This window comes from Pempheris klunzingeri, chromosome 16, assembly GCF_042242105.1.
Source record: "Pempheris klunzingeri isolate RE-2024b chromosome 16, fPemKlu1.hap1, whole genome shotgun sequence".
Taxonomy (NCBI): domain Eukaryota; kingdom Metazoa; phylum Chordata; class Actinopteri; order Acropomatiformes; family Pempheridae; genus Pempheris; species Pempheris klunzingeri.
This window is the reverse complement of record NC_092027.1, coordinates 21,599,313-21,620,542: the sequence shown is the minus strand read 5'-3', so window position 1 is coordinate 21,620,542 and position 21,230 is coordinate 21,599,313. Positions and strand designations below refer to the sequence as shown.

General features: G+C 44.4%; 1 protein-coding gene across 1 annotated transcript; it reads left to right on the top strand.

Moving 5' to 3' along the window:
* Positions 1–695: 695 nt before the first annotated feature.
* Positions 696–8,952, top strand: tent5bb (terminal nucleotidyltransferase 5Bb). Its single transcript, XM_070846444.1, has 2 exons — positions 696–1,218; positions 7,256–8,952. Exons 1-2 carry the CDS (start codon positions 1,063–1,065, stop codon positions 8,279–8,281), a joined length of 1,182 nt encoding a protein of 393 aa, XP_070702545.1. The 5' UTR covers positions 696–1,062; the 3' UTR covers positions 8,282–8,952.
* The last annotated feature ends 12,278 nt before the right edge of the window (positions 8,953–21,230 follow it).

Here is a 21,230-nt window from a genome sequence, read left to right as displayed (position 1 = left end):
TGAAAAGCATTCATCCCCTTATGGAAAAACACCTGATTGGCTTTCTTTATGCTATGATGAATTTGTCATAAGTCCCTGGATGCTTCGATGGAAACATACAAGATTTTGTGCTTTACTAATCACATGCATGCAAAAAAAAAAAAAAAACCCTCTCCAAATCAATGAGGTTATGTGAAAACAGATGTCGGGTTCGTTTCTGCAGACAAAGTTGAGCTGATGACGGACAGCTGGTGCCGTGGTCAGGGCTCTCACTGCTGGTTGGACAACCATGAAAAATCACACTGACATTTACTTATGGTCCCTTGAAAAATGATTCCCTGCGGGTTTGTGAGAATTCTTGGGATTTGATGGTGACAGCGAGTCATTTTGCCCTTTTATGCATTTATTGTTTGTTTCATTTACATGCATTGGCTACTAATAGCCTGAATTCAAATGTTTTATGACAAACTTTCATTCGCAGAACACAGAACAGGTCTAATGTTCACCTTGGACACCTTGGACACAATACTGGAGTGCACACGTGCTCAGTTCAAGACAACTATGCACTGTAATTACGACTAAATAGTAATTACCACATTTTCTACGGTCCTTGAATCTCTCATTTGACGCATGGGAAGTAGGTCAAGTAATTGTGTGCGTGTGCGTGTGTGAATGCGTGTGTGTGCGCGCCTGTGAATGTGTGTAGGCTGATTGTAGTCCTCTGTATGTTGCAGCGTCCATAAATCTCCGGCCAGCCAATGGGGAGGCTCCCGTTAATCCCAGTCCGGTAAAAACCCGGTGCGCCTCCAGAGGCGGCTCCAGTCTGAGGAGAGAGTCAGTGCAGACGGACGGCCGGAGAGGCACAGGGGGACCGGGACTTTGTGCTTTGGGAGATGTCCGATATCCTGCTAAACTTCCTCATCACTTTACTGCGTTTTGGACGTTGGTGAAACTTGTCCCAGAAGAGGATCCAGACAGACGCGCGTCCACGGCCATCGCATCACCACAGGCTCTTCTGAGGAGCGGGTTCTGCGTCCTCATCACCGCTTCACACACTCCGTGGACAAGTCCGCCTGGGTCGTCATGTCCTCCGGTGATGCCTCGGAGCAGAGTCGGCGGTTCAGCGTGCTGTGTTGGGATCAGGTGCGGCGTTTGGACTCCATCCTGGGAGAAAGCGTCCCGATCCACGGCCGCGGAAACTTCCCCACGCTGTCCGTGCAGCCCCGGCAGATCGTCCAGGTGAGACCTCGGTCCATCCTCCCGTCTCTGAATGTGCTCCTCAGCCCTCTCAATGCTGACTGAATGTCCAGGAGCGCACACAGCGCCGGGGACGGGTAGTGGAATAAAACCCTCACTATGAGCCAAAAGTGTGCTTTTTTTTATTATAAGAAATAATTTAACTTAAAATAATTTGACTAACTGCGATGAGTCTGCGCCATAAGGTGTCATACATAACTTCTTTTATTAGGCTACTTCCTGATACCAAAACATTGTAAATATACTGTATTAATGAAGTGGATTCCCTGCAAAGAATCAGTGTGTCAGTTACAAATAGTCATTAATAGAAAAAACAAAAAGCCTTTATCACAGCTGCTGAGCAGTTTGAAGAAATTCATCTGTGTCTAAACCCCCACTCCTAATACACACACACACACACACACACACACACACACACACACACACACACACACACACACACACACACTCTCTGCACATATTTCCATATTGACAAGTTGAGTGAGACAGCAATGAGTTTTAAAGGTGTGTTTCAGATAATGTTAACTATCAGCTGATTATACTTCTCTGTCCGGACATTAACTTGAAGAAAGCTCTTAAAAAAAACAACTGGAAATTCTGAATCAGCCTGGCCGACTTTTCCACATTTCGTCACATAAATAAGATTTAAATACACGCTGAGACGGACACTTTTCAGTGTATGTGTGTAAGAATGAAGCTTTCCCACTTGTGGCTCTAACAGAGTGGATAGAAGAAGAGCCTGAGCTCGCCTCTCTCTCTTTTTCTGTGTTGACATGCAGATTGCCAATGCTTCCACGAAAAAAAACCTTAATATCACACTTAAAAAGGCATTTGATCACGCTCCTACCACAGACCATCAGAGTCGGGATGATCTAACACCATGACTGCAGCTTTCCACTAGCTCATTGATGTTTCTGCTCCGTCTTGCCTTTTTTTTTCTCTTTCTCACAGCTCTTGTGAAAATGAGTGAGAGATAATAGGCTGCAGAATATTTACTGGAGGTGTGAAACGTAGAAGTGAACAGCCCGGGCTTCAATTTTCCTGGACATTATTTAAATGTCTTTGCCTGTAAATCCAGGTTCACATTTCACTTGAGTGATTCATATTTTCTGTGGTGATCCTGTGGTGAAGAAAGACCCTCACACACGCACACACGCACACACACACACACACACACACACACACACACACACACACACACACACACACACACACACACACACACACACACATACACATATATAATCAAGGAGGCTCCTACCATCTGCGCTGAACACCCCCACTAATGTCTGTCCTTCATTACACAATCCTGGAGACAACAGGGACCCCAAACGTTTTTTCTTTCTTTCCACGAGCCAGAGCACTTTTCAAGAAACTTTTTAAGACCAGCATTTGGAAAATGACCACACTGCTTATCCAATATGTGATGAGGGCTTTTCGTTCCGTCTTCAGTACGGGTCCTGTCTCAATGCTGACATGTTATCATGCTAGATGTGGCATTACCCAGATACACTTTGTAGTAATCCAGGCTTGGTTTCTGTGGTGTTTGTGTTTTCTTTCAGGTGAAGTTTGAATTAACTGTGCTAACAAAAGAAGGAAAATGATCTTTTTGGATACAATTACGTGCATGCTAAACATTTCAAATAAACATTTAAATAAGACAGGCATTAACTCAGAGGTGCTAAAAGGTCTCATTTAGTCAGTTTTCAGATGACGCCAGCCACCAGTGATTAAAATGATCTCTATGTCTCTGGTAGAATAACTAGCACACTTATAACCGTTGATCATTTGTATGCTTTGTTAGCATAATGCACATCAGCCGGTTATGAAAATCTGCACTGCATCACCATGCAGCGTTCCCATTATTCTGACAAAAATAAAAGCAGACGCCGTGTTCTCTGTCATGAAATATGTCAAGCAGGTTTCAAGCCTCTTGCAAGGTAATTTTCATACCATATGGACATGAGTGGAAACCAACGGCTGCCTGGAAGGGAGGAAAAACAAATTCCGAGATTAAAACCACTATGATATGTTTTGGAAAATGGTTGACAGTAATGTGAGGTATTCTGTGATTCATGGTAAATGGGCTAAAACACCCGAAACCACCCGTCTGCTCATTTATTTTTAGCTCATTTCATCAGACAGGGCTTTCTACCTGAGACAGATAGGGATGATTTGGGAGCCAGTTCTGTCGTCAGGTCCCGGGTAAGGTGACCGACTGATCACACTCCCAAAGAGTCAGAGGAGCCCCTCTCAATGGTGGGTTTTGTCTGAGGGCCACATTTAAAAACCATCTGTTTGTGGTCTGGTTGTGAGCGAGCCATGGGAGCAGTGAGGGAAAGCTCACTGTTACCGACACCCCCTACTCTCCGTTCCATTTAACGTTGACAACCCACAGTCAGAGTTTTCAGTGACCATATGCGCTCCATCAGAGGGACACATCTACGGAGAATCCACGCACAAACCCGGTAGCATCATCCCGCACGATAATAAACAAAGATATCTAATTTGTGTGTTATACGTTACGTCATTTGTTGAAAGAGTCTATGGAGGTGTGGAGGCTAGTGCGTTTTCGTTGGCCTCCAAGATGGCCATCTCTTATTGCAGCTCTGCAGGCCATCATATTTGAACTAAATTGTTGTGTCTGCAGCACATGTTTTGAGATCGGTCCTTTCCATTTTGTCTGCTCACTGGTCTGCTTCCACCATTGTGCTTTTCACTTTTTTCAAACTGGAAGTAGTTCTCGACTTTCCTGGATGGTAGAGAGCGGCCTGGGGTTGAAGCAGAATGTGAGGAGTGGATTAGTGCCTGTAATAACAGTGGGCTTGTGGGTCAGGCTTGACAACGTATCACTGTGGTAAGTGAAGACCAGTCGCCTGACTCCGCCGTGGCCCTGGCCAGACTGTAAACCAACTCCTCACTGGGCTATTGTTGAGAAGGAGCAACATGAAGACACCACATGCTCCCAGTGCTCCCCAGAGGAGGTAACCAACCTGGGAACATTCAGTTTAGCCTTTTAGGTAATGATTTTTATTTGGTGTCAATTTTCAGCTTTTAATTCATCATTTAGCACATTTTGCTGCTTCTCACAGATCAAACAGCGTGGACAGGGTTCTGATAGTGTCTTTTTGGCTGGATTTGCTATTGATGAAGTTAGAGTTTCTGTCTAATGCTGTCCATGCTTAATTTAAATCATCGGCCCATCATTTCCTGTGCTCCCAGGGTAGTAGCTACCACTGACGACACCAAAGTCTGTATTTTTGCCTTGGGATTTTTGGGGGTTTTGACCTGGTGTGAGTTGAAACATAAATATGACCAACTAAAAATGAATATAACAAATTATTCAGTTTTTTCCTTTGAATTTTTTTTTAGACCTTCTTGAAATGCAATTCACAAAAAATAAAACTAAACAGTTAAAAACGAACAAATAAAACACGAAAAATAAAATATGATATTAAAGAAAGTAGAGACCTGTGTGTCAGACAGAGCAAAAGTTTTTAAAATCAAATACACACAGCTAAATTGCTATAAAAAGAAGCCCACTGGACGAATAAGGATACAGTTTCATTGCTGAATTCAGCACTGTTTGATTTAGCATGAATTGCCTCAATGAGGCGACCTGTGAGCTGGCAGTAGCAGAGCTACCCAGCAAGATGGGGAATAATGTTCTACTATTAAATGACAAGACACTATCACAGTCACAGGATAAATGAGGATGACTATTCTTTCACTCTCACCAGTTTTATATTTCACAGCTGGCTAAATAATCAAACACAACAAAAGTTGCCCTAGATTGGCTCCTTGGATAAAATCCTATCAAATAAAGTTTTTGGCTGGTCGAAGACATTAAAATGTCTATTGAACCCTTGAAGTAGATGAACAAATCCTTCATTGAAAACATCCAACTCATAGAGGAGGAACAGCATCACGTTTCAGCCTGTGAGTCACTGCGGTCTGAGCACACAGGTGAAATGACCACCCGTGCATGGGAAATTCAAGGAAGCTTTTCAAATCAGAGGAAAAACCATCATCATCCCCAGCTGCCTGCCAAGCTACCGTACGTCTGACTGGCTGGGTTAGTTTTGGAGTGAACGCGAAGGTCAGGGACTCGTAACTCCTCACTCGCTGTCGCCATTTCCTTGGCAGAGGGATCATCTGACTCACTGCCCAGAGCTCTCATTGGCGTCCAGGGGACTTTGGGCTGGTAAATGGCTGGGTCATTTCAAACTGCCACAATAAAAACACATTCAGGCCGCAGCTTAAATGAAATACTCGAGGAAACGATTGAGACTGGAGAAGGGAAAGTGGAGAGACTGTTATGTGTCGCCAAGGCGTTGTCAACACCAGACAGTCTGGTGTGTTTGCGGCTCTTTTTACAAGGCTTTTCTGCTCCAGTGTCGGCGGAAGTGTCTCCCTTCGCTCTGCTCACCAGGTGCTGGAGCGTCAAGTGGGAAATGCACTAACCTGTTTTATGAGCGCTGAAGGACGGGCATGGTGGGGGTGGCAGAGCTGTGTTTCCTCATGCGCTGCTTTTGGGACCCCCAGACAGGCAGATTATGACGTGCTGTTAACTCAGACCAACTGTTTAAGTGTGAGGTCAGAGCAAATACTTCTGTGGGTTTCCCTCTCTGGATAGTTAAAAGAATCCACTTCTCTGCAGTGTTGTCCAGCGTTCTGTGAAACTCACACCACAAAGCATCTGCCCTTTTTTTCATTGGAGTTATACAGTGTCTCTGTCTGTCTTTGAGGGTCTCTTCCAGGGCGGCAGAAAACTTAAAAATAACAATAAATTTAGTTTTAGGTTAAAATTATTCTCGACATGGGTTGCTTTTGTATAATATCACATTACTTTTCAAGAAAAACTTGCTCCTTAATGCGCTAAAACGACATACGACAACAACATAAATTCTGTCTTATCATCACATTCTTGGAAAAAAAGGGTTTTCCAAAATGTTGAGCTCCTTCCTTTAACATCATGATCTTTAATCTGAAGTGCTGTGGAAACACTTGGCTCTTACTCAGTATGTTTGTTACAAAAATGAGGAAGCTGAGGAGGTTACTGTACAGTGGGCGAAGCCAAAGTTAGAGAAAGTGAATAAGAAGTACCTTCCTCATCTGACTTTCTTTAATCTCCGTGTGTTTTTCATGGCTTTAGTCGTTATGATTCTGTCAGTATCTCAGCCTGCAAAGTACATTCTGATGGGATTGCCTGATGGGATAGATGTCCATCCACGCTGACTGATAGCTGCTAGGACAGTGCGGCTCAGTGAAAGTCCTCAGAGCTGTATCTTGGATTTCTTCAGAATCTGCCCTGTTTTGGCTGTTTTTCTCCTCTCAGTGTGATTTGAGTGATGCCACAGACAGGATGCATAAACATGTCTGCTGTCTGTCGCTCAGCAGTTTTCCCAAGCATTACAACAGTGCAGCATGGTGTGTGTCCATATAACCAGATAAACCTTTTTCCTTGCCAAATAGTGTTTTTATGGCAGCAGAGGGAGCACATTTTTGCAGTATGATGATGGGCCACAAGTTTAAAGGTTCACAGCTCAGAGCTGCAGCAGACAAGCACTGACCTGTCATTTTCCACAGCTTATCTGTGTTTTGCTGATGTTGCTTGTACTTCATATATGAAGAGATAAGTCTGATAACTCTTCAGATCTGTACAGTATGTAGGGGACTGTCACTATCACGCAACAGGATCGCTTATGGATCACCATCTCCTGAGTAGATGGTTACCGCCTCTAAGCAGCCACTTTGTTCACAAAGTCTATTCAAAGTCTAGCGAGTTTTTTTTTATTCATATCAACATTCTGAAGTTGTCATTAAATTTGGTGTTTTTAGACTTTTAATTTGATTTGATTTAATTAATTCCGTTTTGCAACTTTCATTAAATGTATCACGTTCAAACGACAGCACCTCTGATTCTCTTCATTTGAAGTAGTGAGGACAGAGCTGCTCCCTCATGTACAATTTTTGTGGACACCTGTCACTCAATTATTCCTCCGTCTCTGTCTTTCAGGTGGTCAGGGCTCGGCTGGAGGAACGGGGCGTGGTGGTACGTGACGTCAAGCTGAATGGCTCAGCAGCCAGTCACGTGCTTCACCAGGACAATGGCCTTGGCTACAAAGACCTAGACCTGATTTTTGGCCTGAGTCTCACTGATGACAAAACCTTCCGGCTGGTGAAGGACGTGGTGCTGGACTGCCTGGTGGACTTCTTGCCTGAAGGGGTGTGCAGGGAGCGTATCACTGCCCTCGCCCTGAAGGAAGCATATGTGCAGAAACTGGTGAAAGTCTGCAACGACACGGACCGTTGGAGCCTCATCTCGCTGTCCAACAACACCGGCAAGAACGTAGAGCTGAAGTTTGTGGACTCCCTGAGAAGGCAGTTTGAGTTCAGCGTTGACTCCTTCCAGATCACTCTGGACTCGTTGCTGCTCTTCGACCGCTGCTCTGAGACGGCCATGTCTGAGACGTTCCACCCTACAGTGCAGGGGGAGAGCATGTACGGAGACTTCGAGGAAGCTCTGGGCCACCTTCGCTCCAGGATTATCGCCACTCGCAGCCCAGAAGAAATTCGGGGCGGTGGGCTCCTCAAGTACTGCCACCTGCTGGTGCGCGGCTTCCGGCCGTCCTCCGAGGCTCAGATAAAACAGATGCAGCGCTACATGTGCTCACGCTTCTTCATCGACTTTCCCGACATAAGCGAGCAGCAGAGGAAACTGGAAGCGTACCTGCAGAACCACTTCGCGGGCATGGAGCACAAGCGCTACGAGTACCTGGTGACGCTGAGGCGAGTGGTGGACGAGAGCACCGTGTGTCTGATGGGCCATGAGCGCAGACAGACGCTGGCACTTATTTCCGCCCTGGCGTTGCGCGTGATGGCCGAACAGAACGCCATCCCCGCTCTGGCCAACATCACCTGCTACTACCAGCCCGCTCCCTATGTCAGAGACGTCAACTTCAGTAATTACTATATTGCACAAGTTCAGTCACCCATGGCTACATGCAGTAACTCTTATCAGACGTGGCTGCCTTGCAGCTGAGCAATGACTTTTAGAATGTCTGGAGCTTTCGGTTTTAACTTTACATTGATGTAAGCTGAGCATTCATTAGAGCGCTCTGTGCCTCTGTAGCAATGTGGCTTTTTTTGGTTTGAAGCCCATCGAGGACAAAAAGGAACTAATGTATCTTATTTTTTTTATTTTTTTTTGCCAAATCTTATATCAAAACCATTCCACTAAGTTATATTGATTAATACTGCTGTAAAAAAATCTCATTCGAGCCATCATAAATGATACCTTTTTACTCTGTTGTCCTTTCAAAACCAATGTGGACCTGTATGGAAAAATATGATGGGTTGATGTGTGACGGAGGAACTTTGCCAGTTCTGTTTCTTGTCTAATGGAGGCTTGTATGGGGTCTTTAATGAAATGTAAATACTTCGTACGAAACCGGAAAGCTTTTTTTTTGTTGTTCTGTCTGTGGTTTCCGCTGACCTGTCTGGGAGAGAAAAAGGACCAAAGAAATACTTTCTTGTGTAGCATGACAAACAAAGACTGTATGTGGTTCCAAGTGCCTGAAAATGACCAATGTCTTTATAGTAGTTGCTATGTAAGATCTGTTTTTGAAACTTTTTCATCCAGGTTACTGTACGTTTCTATATCCAGGGTCAGGGTATTTGTTTTTAAACCATTAAAAAATGTCAAAAATGGAAGGATGTGGTACACTGGTCTTTCTTTACGCTTTCTACAAAGTTCATAGAAGAAAGATGAGGACAAGCTGTTTTAACATGCACCAGTTGACTCTAATTAGTCTGGGGATGTGCGTCATGAATGCATACTCTATCTCCATGCTCTGCATCTCACCATCTCAGTTTCTGCGTCTCTAAAGATCTCCCTGTATCTGTCTTCCACTATCCTTCTTGATCATATACACACTCCTCAGTGTGTTGTCTGTGTTCTATCAGCCAGACACTGACTGGCCTGACACAAACACTCACTTGTTCAAGCTCTGTGCACCCCCCACCCTCCATAGAAACGGATTCCCCTGAGCAGGGGCCTATACATTAGCCATTTCCTTCCACTTGTGTATCCGACAAGGGGTTTCCTTGGCCTCATTCAGAGAGGGGAGATTGCTGTTGCTTGTCTTGGATGAGTTGAGCTGTGAGGGGGCAGCTGAGGACCAGGTGGTGAAATGGGGCTGCTGGCTTTTCAGCAAATGCATTCCAGCACTTCACTTCCTGGATGATCAAAACAGTTCAGTGTTTTATCTTACTTACAGCAACATTTCTCCTGCTATGACATTTGATCCAAATTACTTTTGCATGGGGGATGACTTCTTGAGTTTTAGTTGTGCATGAAATGGCATGTAGCTGGGACACACCTGCTTACCATTGCTCCATATGGAGACAGAATGTATTTACAGTGCTGGAGCACTTGAGCTAAACGCTTGCTGATTTCTTTGTAAAAGCTCATTTGGAAGGAAAGCGCCTGTCAGAATGATTAAGGGGGTGAGATATAAACGCGACAAGGGAAATTTCCCTCCCTGGGTTTGCTGTCAGACTTGTCTCCAAACTGCTACAGAAAAACTCAAGGAAACGTAGGACACCCCTGGAGAGTTCCAGTGGAATAAACACACATTAATGTCGCCGCTGAGACAGAGCTTGTTGTACATTCAACAAATCAGTGATTTCTGCGCCTGGTGGTCAGACCAGAGAGCTGTGAGAAACAACTCTGGAAACGTGTAATATTAATGACCAACATTAACATTAACCTCAATGAAACTTTCCCTAAAATTGCACACAACATTATGGATGGTGATGTCAGACGGTTATTCAGTTTAATTCAGAACTAAACAAAACTATTTACTACAAATTTTACTACAAAAACTACTGGATGAATAACCATGAAATTCTGTAGAGACATTTATGGTCTCCAAAGGGATTAATCCAGTTGATTTTGGTGATTCCCTTACTTTTCATGTAACACTACCAGCATATATATATATATAATATATATATGCTGTACTTATTCAGTGAAGTATCTCACCACCTACCTGCCCAACTGGCACAAAATTTGGTTCTGACAATTGTGGTTCGTAGATGTTAAACCCTGCTGACCTTGGCAATGCCCTGACCTTTACTCTACTCCACCATGAGGTTTACACTTTGTTCACATTATCATACAACTTGGTAGAGAGAACCATGCCCCACCCACCATGATTAATTACAACAACTCTGGTGATCACTTTCAAAACTGTCAAAATTTTAATGTGTTCCATCTTTTGGTTTATGACCAAATTTCTGCAGAACTTAATTTGAACCAGCCTAATCTGCCTTTAATCGTGTCAGCAAATGTTAGCATGCTAGCATACTATATAAAATTGTGAATATTGTAAACATTAAATAATCTCAACATTGACATGATGAGCATTCAAGCGTGCTAACGTTAGCATTCAACTCTTACTCATATGTACTATATAGCAGCGTGGCTAAAGACTCTTAGGCTTGTTTTGACATAAAATACTAAAAAACACTAACTTATAGCGGAAAAATTGAGCTATTTTGGAGGCTTGTGGTTTTACAAAACTCAAACCTTGATGAGGGCATTATGCCAAAAAGGTTTTTTTTCCTACACTAACACAGTTCCTCCAAGAGAAGCTCAAGGGTCCTCTAAGTCATGCACCTTAGATTTAAGACGGGGTAGCCACAGTTTTGTTTTTCCTGGACAAATACCACAGATAAATCTGACACTGTGGTAAGCACTGTGGTTCATGCTGTTCCACAGCGAACACCAGCTCTCAGCAGCTTGGCCTTCTCACCCCCCGTCCTCTCCGCTCTACGTGGGTGGGCCCTTCTGGGTTCGACTCCCACCACAGATATTGGACCTAAAAAGGTCCTGTTATCATTTTTTCCCTCCTTTCTGTGTCAGTCTGCTGTGAAGAGCAATCTCTGTCTGACGATCGCTGTGTGCATGTTGTTCAGGGATGCGGTGGGTTTACAAGTCGGCTGATTAGATTATGGGAATGTCTCCTGCAGTGGTGACTGATACCACCTGGGGGATGATGGGAAGGGTCAGGACGAATGTGGAGCCAAGAGTGGTCTCCAGTGTAACTAACTGCTCACTGTTGTCAACTCTCAGCTCCCTATCTGGGTATATTAGCTGCCTGGGGAGATTGTAATAGAAAAACAAATTTGTCCTCAGATGAGATGCTTCATGGGCGGCTGAATCTTCTCAAACAAAGATGAACACGGTGAACTTTAAAGAGCATGCTTAAAGGAGTATTTATCATTGGAGGGGGAATTAGAGAGGAAGTTAACAAATCAAAATACATTTTATAATCAAAGAAAGTGGTGAGATCTATGCCATCCCACTTTCAACTGCCACCATCCAAACTGAGTTCTATAAAAGTACCACATGAGCAAAAATCTGTGATTGAGATATAATAAAATTCTTCCATTTAAGAAAGATTGAATCGTATTGATACTAATTTCAGTCTTTACAGCTGAAGAATGAAGGAAGTGGTGCTGAAGTTTTTCTCATAAAGCTGTTTTACTGGACTGGGTGGCATTGCTCCATCCATCATCATGTCGTTAGCAAGCGATTCCCAGGAACTCACAGGATTTCTATTTGTAGGATCTGAGGATATTCAGAGCGGCTTCACCATGGTGATGTTTATTTGTTGCCCTGAAATGCAAAGGGGCTGTCTGTGCCATACAGTCACAATAAAAACTGTGCATCCACCTTGGCTTTTGGTGTATTTTGCTGTGCCACAAATTGAGGTAAAAACACTTTTTGTGGAGAATTTCTATTAAAAGGAATGAAAATTCATGACATTTATGTGAAAGTATAAAAATCGGATACCTTCAAAAAATCTGTTTAGCATATGTATTCACCCTGTTTGCTCACTTGGGCTAAATGCTCTTATTAGCAAACCACTAAAAAGGTGATTCATTCTTGAGTGGGTTTTAGGCAGTCAAATTTTATTCTTGATCTTGGAAACAGCAGTTGAGACAAAGATCTCACATAAGAGCCATCAAGTAGCTGCCGAAGAGCCTTCGACCAATCACGAGCTTTATCAGCAAATACAATCGCTTCTCTCTGTCATGTTTCCAAGTTCAAGAATGAAACTCTTTACTTCAAGCAAACACGGACAAGATGCTCTTCAGGTTTTGCGAGATTTCGGTCCAGCTTGATTTGCCGACACTTGTGTTTACCTGTGGTAACGTAACAATTTTTTAATAAAACGAGTTCACGTTTATTGATCACGTGCTTTGAGCGTCCACTCTGTCACAGATACAAATTGGTTGCTTAGTTGTATTAAATACTACGGAGGAAGAGCAGCAACTTCAAAAGTAAGACCAGAGAATTCAACGACAAGGTGGAACTGTTACTGAGAGGGCATAAAGGACGTAAAAGGAAGGACGCACCGTGGCATTGTGAGTTTTCAAAATAAAACAGGGTCAGCAGCATTGTCAAGTCGGCAAAACATAGCAAAAGCCAGCAACAGGGAGATAACAAGTAAATGTTAATACATTATATTAAGATTAAATGTCATAAAAATTATAAAAAATCTAGAATCTCATGGCAAGATTGGGATTTAATTGTCTGTCTCTAAGTGTTGGCCTGGCGATTGGCTGGCGAGCAGTCCAAGGTGTGCCCTCACCCAATGTCAGCTGGGATTGGCTCCAGCCCCCCTGCGAGCCTTAAGGATAAGCGGTATAGACAATGGATGGACTGGGATATAATGGAAAGCTCCAGAACAGCTACTAAATGGACCTTGTGGTGGGATTGTCTTCTCTTTTCAAGAACAGCTGAATGTTGATTTACTTTTTTAAATTTGATAGTCCCCACTTAGAGATATTTTCACCGTACAGTCCGTTGTAGCTTATAATATGAGAGAATCATGTGGAATATTTGTGCCACTTATGGAGGAACTTCCAATTTTCTGTAGTCTCAAAAAATAATAAAAAAGCCATTTCAACACTATAAAAACTGCAGCAAGACATGAGTTAGATGAGTCAATGTTTTCTTCACTAATCTTCTCAAATTCGAGGTGAATTGGACAGAAATAATCTCACCAAGCTCCCCATAAAGGGCAGCTCCGCAATGAATCAATCAACAAAGTCACGCAAGTCATAATTTTCCTGGACTGACACATACTGTATAATTCCTCCAGTAGCTGAATTTATTTTTCCAAAACAAGCAGAACTGAAACGTTCTTCTATGCATCCTCTGCTCTCACCACTTTATTTGAACAAATTAGTGAGTAACCTATAATTTACAGACAACATCACAGACGCTGCAGAGAAGCCACCGTCTGTGTTTTCATGACAAATAAGGGCTGGAGCACAGACGGCTGAGGCCTGAATTCTGTTGAGTCACTCCCAGGCTGAAAATAATGAACTGTATTTTTAAGAGAGAGTCCCAGACCACTGAGGGTGTAGACTATAAACAAAAAGAGACACCGTGTGAGCGCACGACACAATTTGGGGAAAGATTTGCTGAATGGAAATGTCCCGTCTTGAAATGGCACAGAGAGGTTTCTTTTTTTTATTTGGAATGGATGATTTCAGCTCGCAGGCTTCCACACAGCTGCTGGAGCCGCTGTCGCAGTTTCATCTAAAGGCAAAAACTAATAGTATCATACCAACATCTGCTCGGGCCAAACACCAGCCTGCTTTCATTTGGTCTAGAGGAAGACAGGCGGGGGTGCTCTCTTCCCTTATCCAACCAGCTTCCTGACAGCCACAGTAAACACTGGCTCTCTGAAAGGTCACACTGTTTGTCACCCCTGGGCCCCTGCGAGGAGCTATCCTCTCATAAATATTAATGGCCACTGTACCAAATGGGGCCACTGACTGTTAACATGGGGTGTGGAGGATGAGAGGGAGGGCTGTTTCTCTTTAACGCTGCGAGAGGCTCCTGCTCTGTGGGGCCATGGGAAAACAGAGGGGCGGACCTGGAGGAGTCTGGCCCCTGCTGCTGGCATATGGATCTTCTTAGCCCAAAGTGACTGCAGCTCCGATCCCTCATGGCTTTGATTGCCTGGCGCTCACGTTGGCTCTGAAAGTGAAACCAGCGATAGCAGAAAGTTTCACTGCCGACCACATCAGCTCTCCACTTGAGAATTGTAAATACTCCCCAAATGATTGATTACCCTCCAGGCACTCCAAGCCTTCAGTGCACCCAGCTGGGCTGATTGTGGGCCCTGTTTATCAGTTGGCCTCAGGCAGCTTATATAACAGTGTTATATAATCACCTGAGCCACACAGACAAAGGTATACCAGACTTCCTCCTCCTGACGTCCACTCCATATGACTCACCGACTCCTCCCCCCCTCAAAACTAAAAGCAAAAAAGCCTCAACACATCTGGTCGACTGCTGATTTCAACCTCTGCCAAAGGACATGCAGACAGCAGCCACGACGGGCAGAAGAAACTTTGATTTGGTCCAATACAACCATGAGTCTGAGAAATGGCGATTAAAAATTGGGAAATCTTCGGAGGGATGTTTGCTTGATTTGGAATTATTCAGCTTTGAAAAAATGTCTCAGCCTTTCATTACTTTCATTCCAGAGCATGAAATATGCACTCTCAGAAACCCTAGAAGAAACGATATGTATGCATGTGTAAGATTTCACATTACACCTTTTGCTTCAAAGCCTCCTGATGGAATTTGAAAGGTATAAGATGTGTGAATTGACTCTCATAAAACATCAGGCCTAAAAACCTATCATTTTAGGCATACCATATACGCCTCCCGCCCGCCAGTGCAGGCGCTCATTTTCCTCTCAAGTGGGTTTCCGAGTCACACAGTATATATCAAGACTTGCAAAGAGAAGCAGCATTTCATTGGCAGTGTTGATTTTTCCTTATGAAATACGGCTCAGCAGGCAATGGCATCAAGACTCCATGCTGAGGGGGAGACAGGGGAGGTTGATGGATGAGCCACAAGGCCGGGGCTTCAGTTTGACTCGCTGTGAGCAAGGAGGAATGACATCTGATCTGCCCAGGTGGGGAAGGACAGGCCTGCTACTGTTTACAGCAAAACCTCTGTGGGTTCTTGGATCTGCCAGGGGGAAAGCTAAATCACGCCTGCTGTACGCACGTCAGATAAACTTCAGAACGGCCGTGTAGCTGCGGCCAATTGTCTGAAGTGAAGGGTAATTACTTTAGGTGTGAGTGATACGGTCACAGTGGATTCACACAGTCCGTCATGGCCAGGAGTACAGTCATAAATGAACAAAGAGGAAACTATAAACTCTTTTCGGTGATGACCATAACATAAACAGCCAATTATACAATCAATTGTGCTCCCAGAAACACGCTGAAGTAATAACTGTGACATTTTCATATGCACAAAGCAGCGAAACGGATTTCGCTGCTCTCGAGAGCCAGCAGAAATATAGCCACACCAAATTGATACAGACAGACCATGAAAGCTTTTCCACTTGCTCTTTTCCATACGTGAGCAGGAGACAGGTGAAAAACACACCACCAACACACTCACTTTATTACAGAACCACTTCGCTGGAAAGATGGTCTTCTCATATTCTCATAAAACTAAGCTGTAGAACGTGGTGCTTACATGACCAGAGGAAAAGAGCTGTGGTTTTCCCTTTTTCCTCAAAAGGTAAGACACCTACAACAACCACAATGCACTGCAGCACTATCCTCACCAGCTGGGAGTGCTTGACTCTCCACTCTGGTGGCCTCTTCCTTTTTCCTTATGCTGTAATTCCTTCACACTGTATTCTGCCTCATATAAGAAGCTCTGGATGCCTGATTCCAGTGTTTAACTACTAAAATTGTTTTCTTATGACGGTCATACAAAAGTACCAGTGAGAAGAGCGGCTCCAGAGCTGGCACAAGTCGGGCCAGATGATGCTAAACGGACTTTTGCTGGCAAACGAGTGAAGAGCTATCAGTCTCCGTATTTTTATGTGGAACATAACAAATGAGATAGAACACAGATGGTATTCAGTGACTGAGCTTTAGAGACTTTTCTAGACATATTTATGAATACAGCCTGGCTAGCTGTTTCCAGTCTTTATGCTAAGCTAAGATAATCGCCTCCTGGCTGTAGTGTCACACTCAATGCAGAGGCATGGGTGGCTGTGGCTCAGAGGCAGCGTGGGACGTCCATCAATCGGACGGTCGCTGGTTCGATCCCTGGCTATGAGTCAGCATGTCGAAGTGTCCTTGGACACTGAACCCCAACTTGCTTCTTGCGAATGTGTGTCCAACTTAGATTTCTCCTGAATGAATGATGTGTGAATGAGGATGTGATGTAAAAGCGATTTGAGTGGTCGAAATAACTAGAAAGGCACAATACAAATACAGACCATTTCCCATTTACATGAGATTGATATCAATCTTCTCATTTAAGTCTTGCCAAGATAATAAACACATATAAGTTCATGAAACCTTTTCAGTACTTAACTTCACCTAACATCACAAGTTGCCATTTTTGTACCTCTGATTAAACAAACAAGATTTAACATGTTAATCCAAAGGTGCTGGTGGGCATATTCTTACACACTTCACAAAGAAGCTTTTTCCCCACCTTTACAGATAACAAGCTCATTTTACAAAATAAACTGCCCAGGCTGGTGGAGACAAGTTAGAGAAGTATTCGCATTGAAGAATAGAGGATGCATTTTCGAGAATGTAGACAGGTGTAACATATCCCTGTGCATCAGCTCCAACACAATGACTCACTCGGCTTAGCTGAGTCACTCCTCCCTGTCCAACGGGATTGACCTATTTACAGCTTGGCAAACACAAACACATGAAAATCATTTCCGTCACACGTACCTGTTGTACAATAGAACATACAATATCTGTCAGTGGTGCATAAAACCAAAACCAACACATCATCCCCTTAAAACATTTAAAATTTGGAACGGGCCATAAAGAGCTCAGGGACTTTAAATGTGGTACGGTCAGAGGCCAGAGGCCACAAGTCAGTTTGTGAAGTTCAGAGATCTGCCCTTGTCACCTGTAAGTGTTATCATTGTCAAGTGGAAGCACCCAGGAGCAACAGCAGCTCAGCCACAAAGCGGTCGACCACGCAGTTACAAGAACGGGGCCAGCGAGCTCCAAACTGCCTCTGGAAGCAACATCAGCACCTGAACTGTGTCTCCGTGGGCTTCGTGGAATGTGTTTCCACAACCGAGAGGCTGCCCAGAAGCCTCACATCACCACGAACAATGCCAGGCACCAGCGGGAGAGGTGGAAAGCACGCCGCAACTGGTCTTTGGACTGATCGATCTGGAATCTGATGGATGAATCTGGGTTTGGCAGGTGCCAGGAGAGCGCTGCATACCAGAATGCATAGTGTTTGGTGGAGGGCTGATGGTTTGGGCCGGTCCCTCAGTTCCAGTCTAGGTGTTTTTAGCCTATTGCGCACCTCAGCCACAGCTTGGGGAAGGCACATTGCTGTTCCAGCATGAAGGTGCCCACTGTGCACAAAGGCAGATCTAGAAAGTCATGGTTAGACCAGTTTGGTGTGGTGGAGCCTGATCTCAGCCCCACTGAACACCTATGAGAGTCGGGCCTCCTCTCCCAACATCAGCACCTGACCTCACAAATGCTCTTTTGGCTGAATGGGCACATTTTCCCTCAGACACACTCCACAGTCATGAGGAAGAGTGACGGCTGTTCTAGCCAGCTCCACCATGATGCTGATGGTTTTAGAAGGGGATGTTCAACAAGCTCGTACAGGCGTAATGGTCAGGTGTGCACTGACCTCTGAATGCATATATTCACTCTTGATCTGGAAATGGATCTGCGTCATTGAACTCAGAAAGCCTCACTTAAGATCCTCTTACTAGCTTTTTTTTTGCTGAGCCACTGTCATGCCATCTGAGAAAAAACTCCATCCAGTGAAGGCCTTGAGATGCCAAAAAATCTGAAAATGGCAAGTAAGTGGACTTAACGCAGAGACTTTTTTTGTCCAACCACTTTTTCCGAGGTCAAGAATAAACTGTCATGCTCTACTTAGGGCACCCTAACAAAAACTGGACTCCCAGCTTGCTTCAGTGTCTGGATTCAGTTTAAGAACACTCTTGCTTCCTTTACATTCTACTTCATATATGTTTTTGTCTGTTACTAGCTGCTGCACTAATGTCTGATTCACTTAAGCTTCACCTACAATACAATGGTGGCTTCTTTCATCTCCAGCCATCTTTGCCTCCACACTCTCCTCTCTCTCCTCCACCACCTCGGCACATTCATCCTCTTCTACGCCTTTCTCAGATTGATCAAATATTTGCTCTTCTTGGGCCCGGCCTGTTTATTTTCTGGAGTGTGTTTTCAGCAGTGGTTGGGCCTGTGCTCAACAGTGCCGTCTCAGACAGGCCAGTGTTTGGCTTAGCGGCTGGGGACGGAGGCTGGGCCGGGTCCGGGGCTCTGAGTGCGCCGGCAACGTTGGCTGCTCTCCCTTCGCTGGGCAAACTGGGCCTGTGAGCCTCACACACTGCAGCCATTCACTCTCCCAGCACACACAGGATAGAGTATGGATTGTTTGGAGGCCAGTGGCAATGCCAGGAATGCTGAGCTCTAGTTCCTCTCTGGGAAAAAATGGTATTTGGTTCTCTGTCTCACTCTCTCTCCCTCCCTGCCTTTGAAAGGTTGCAGCAGTCTGATGAGAGGGATCACTAGGTGCATTAGCCGACCTGTTTCCTCTTTTCTGCAGATTCCAGCCTGGCCAGTCAGAGAGGGCCTCCTAGCCAGGAATCCTAAGAAGAGCCGCTGCCTTCCACATCGGTATTTCCTGACCCAGTCCCACACCCCTAGTGGGTCTTTCGCAGTTATAGCAATGAAAAAAACTGTATGCATGCATCTTAAACTCAGCATTGGTGATAAACATCCATTTGGATGTTTAAAACCACACAAAGACCTGCCAGCGTGCTGATAGAGGCTCATTTCCATCATTTCTATTTATAAAAACATTTAAAAATCTTTTTTTTGTATTTGGCATTTCATATTAGAGAAATACATTGACATAACCAGCTGATTATTGGCTCAGAGCACTTTAATTTGTGCCTTTAATCGGGTCTGTGATGATCCTGCATAAGTGCATATTATCATTTTCATGCGCTCAGTGAACACAGGATGGGGATGATCTGTCATGGCTTAAACAGTTTTGCCATATGCAAAACCATGATCGTCAAGGCGTGTGAGCCTCGCCATCCCAGAGGAACCGATTCATCCAATCTGGGCCGGAGCTGTGCGTGACTGTGTGTCCACTTAACAACTTAGCCACTGCACACTGCAAATGCAATAAAGCTGAGGGGTCAGAGAGGATATGAAACACACTCCAAAAGTCATCGGAGGAGGGATTGTAAAACTGGCAATGTTGAAAAGCTGAAATAGGTGAGTACTTATTTATTAAACACCATGGAGCTGTTCTCAGGTACAAGTGATGTGAGGTGGAAAAGGGATTTTCACTCAGTTGAGTGATTTTCACGTCCCAGAGGACTGTGCATTAATATCCCTTCCAGCTTGGTAAACAACTAAACAGAGTCCAATTTCAGCAAGTTAAAGAAGTGCGGGATCTGAATATTTCCTCGAACTCTGATAAATGCAGGCATCAAGGGGCCAAGTGGAGAAGTAAGTAGGAAAGTGCTGCAGTATCCAAAACCTATTTGGTCCATCAGATTCATTTAAGAGCAAGAAAAAGGTGATAATGTTCTGAACAACCTTGTAAAATCTTCAAGGAAACGAGAATCTAACAGGCGAACACTTCACCGATTCCTCCCGAGATGTTGTCAGCCACTTGTGAAATTCTGCTTTGTGTGTGTGTGTGTGTGTGTACACATGCCAGAGGAGATCCCCGGGGTGAAATCTCATCCCTTCCTCCTACCAAGATCCTGTGCCGTTTTCTGAGAAAGTTCCTAGTAATGACTAGTGAGCAGATCTGTGATCTCAGCACAAGCTGTCACATGCATTTCAGCAGAATACGATGACAACAGAAAGCTTGTTGTTTAGTTTCATTTCAGTCTTTCAAGTGGAGCCAGAAGGAGGAATGATTCCACTCCAAGCAAGACAGAAATCACTTGATCGCTCCTCTCAAACTGTGACTTTTCATAAAACCCTTCAGCTCTGCGAACATTTGTCAGGAAATAAACCTCAGTAGGCGGAGCGAAAAAAGCCTCTTGGCACAGAAACATTAAAGGAATGAATAGTGATGAAGGGGAAGCATTAATAATATGACAACATCCAGCCAGGTGACTTTTATAACTCCAAAACAAAAGGCGGCCAGTCACGGTCATGGCCGTGCATCTGTCTCTGGTATTTCCATGTGTTAAACACTCCTCCTGTGTCTTCCATGATGTCCCCATATGCATTCTGGTTTGTGTGTGTGTGTGTGTGTGTGTGTGTCGTTCCTGCGGGCCTGCAGCCTGCCTACCTGCACACCTACAATCAGCTCATCAGCTCACAGCTTATGAACTTACGAACAGCTTTCCTCTCACTCATCCCCAGATTGGTAGCTGCTGTCCTCTCAGGCTCTGCTCGTTCACAATCTTTCAGTACTGCAGCTGCCCTTACAAAGGCCATGCTGCTGCACGCAGTGTGCATACAATTGGAGCATACTACCACTCCTCTTGTTCATTCATCTGTTGCAGTCCGTAGCGCAAAATATGAATAATGTTAAAAAAAAAAAGGTGAGCGCTACACGTTGGAAATACAATAAAAGGCCTCACCAGAGACGTGTATACTGTCAGCGCTCCGCCATCTGTCTGTTCTCTCTCAGGGATCAGTAGATGTGACATATCTTCAGCTGCACAGAGGATTGCGGGTTGGAATAGCCAGAGAAGCACGCTGGCCTGCACACTACAAAAGGTGACCAGATGCAGGAGGGCATTCTAAACCTTTTTCTGCCATATTAACCCCAGAACACTAACCTAACAGTCAGTAACACCGTCACTAATGTCGGGTATATTTTACCAGATATAATATACCCGATAAGAAAATACTTCTCATCA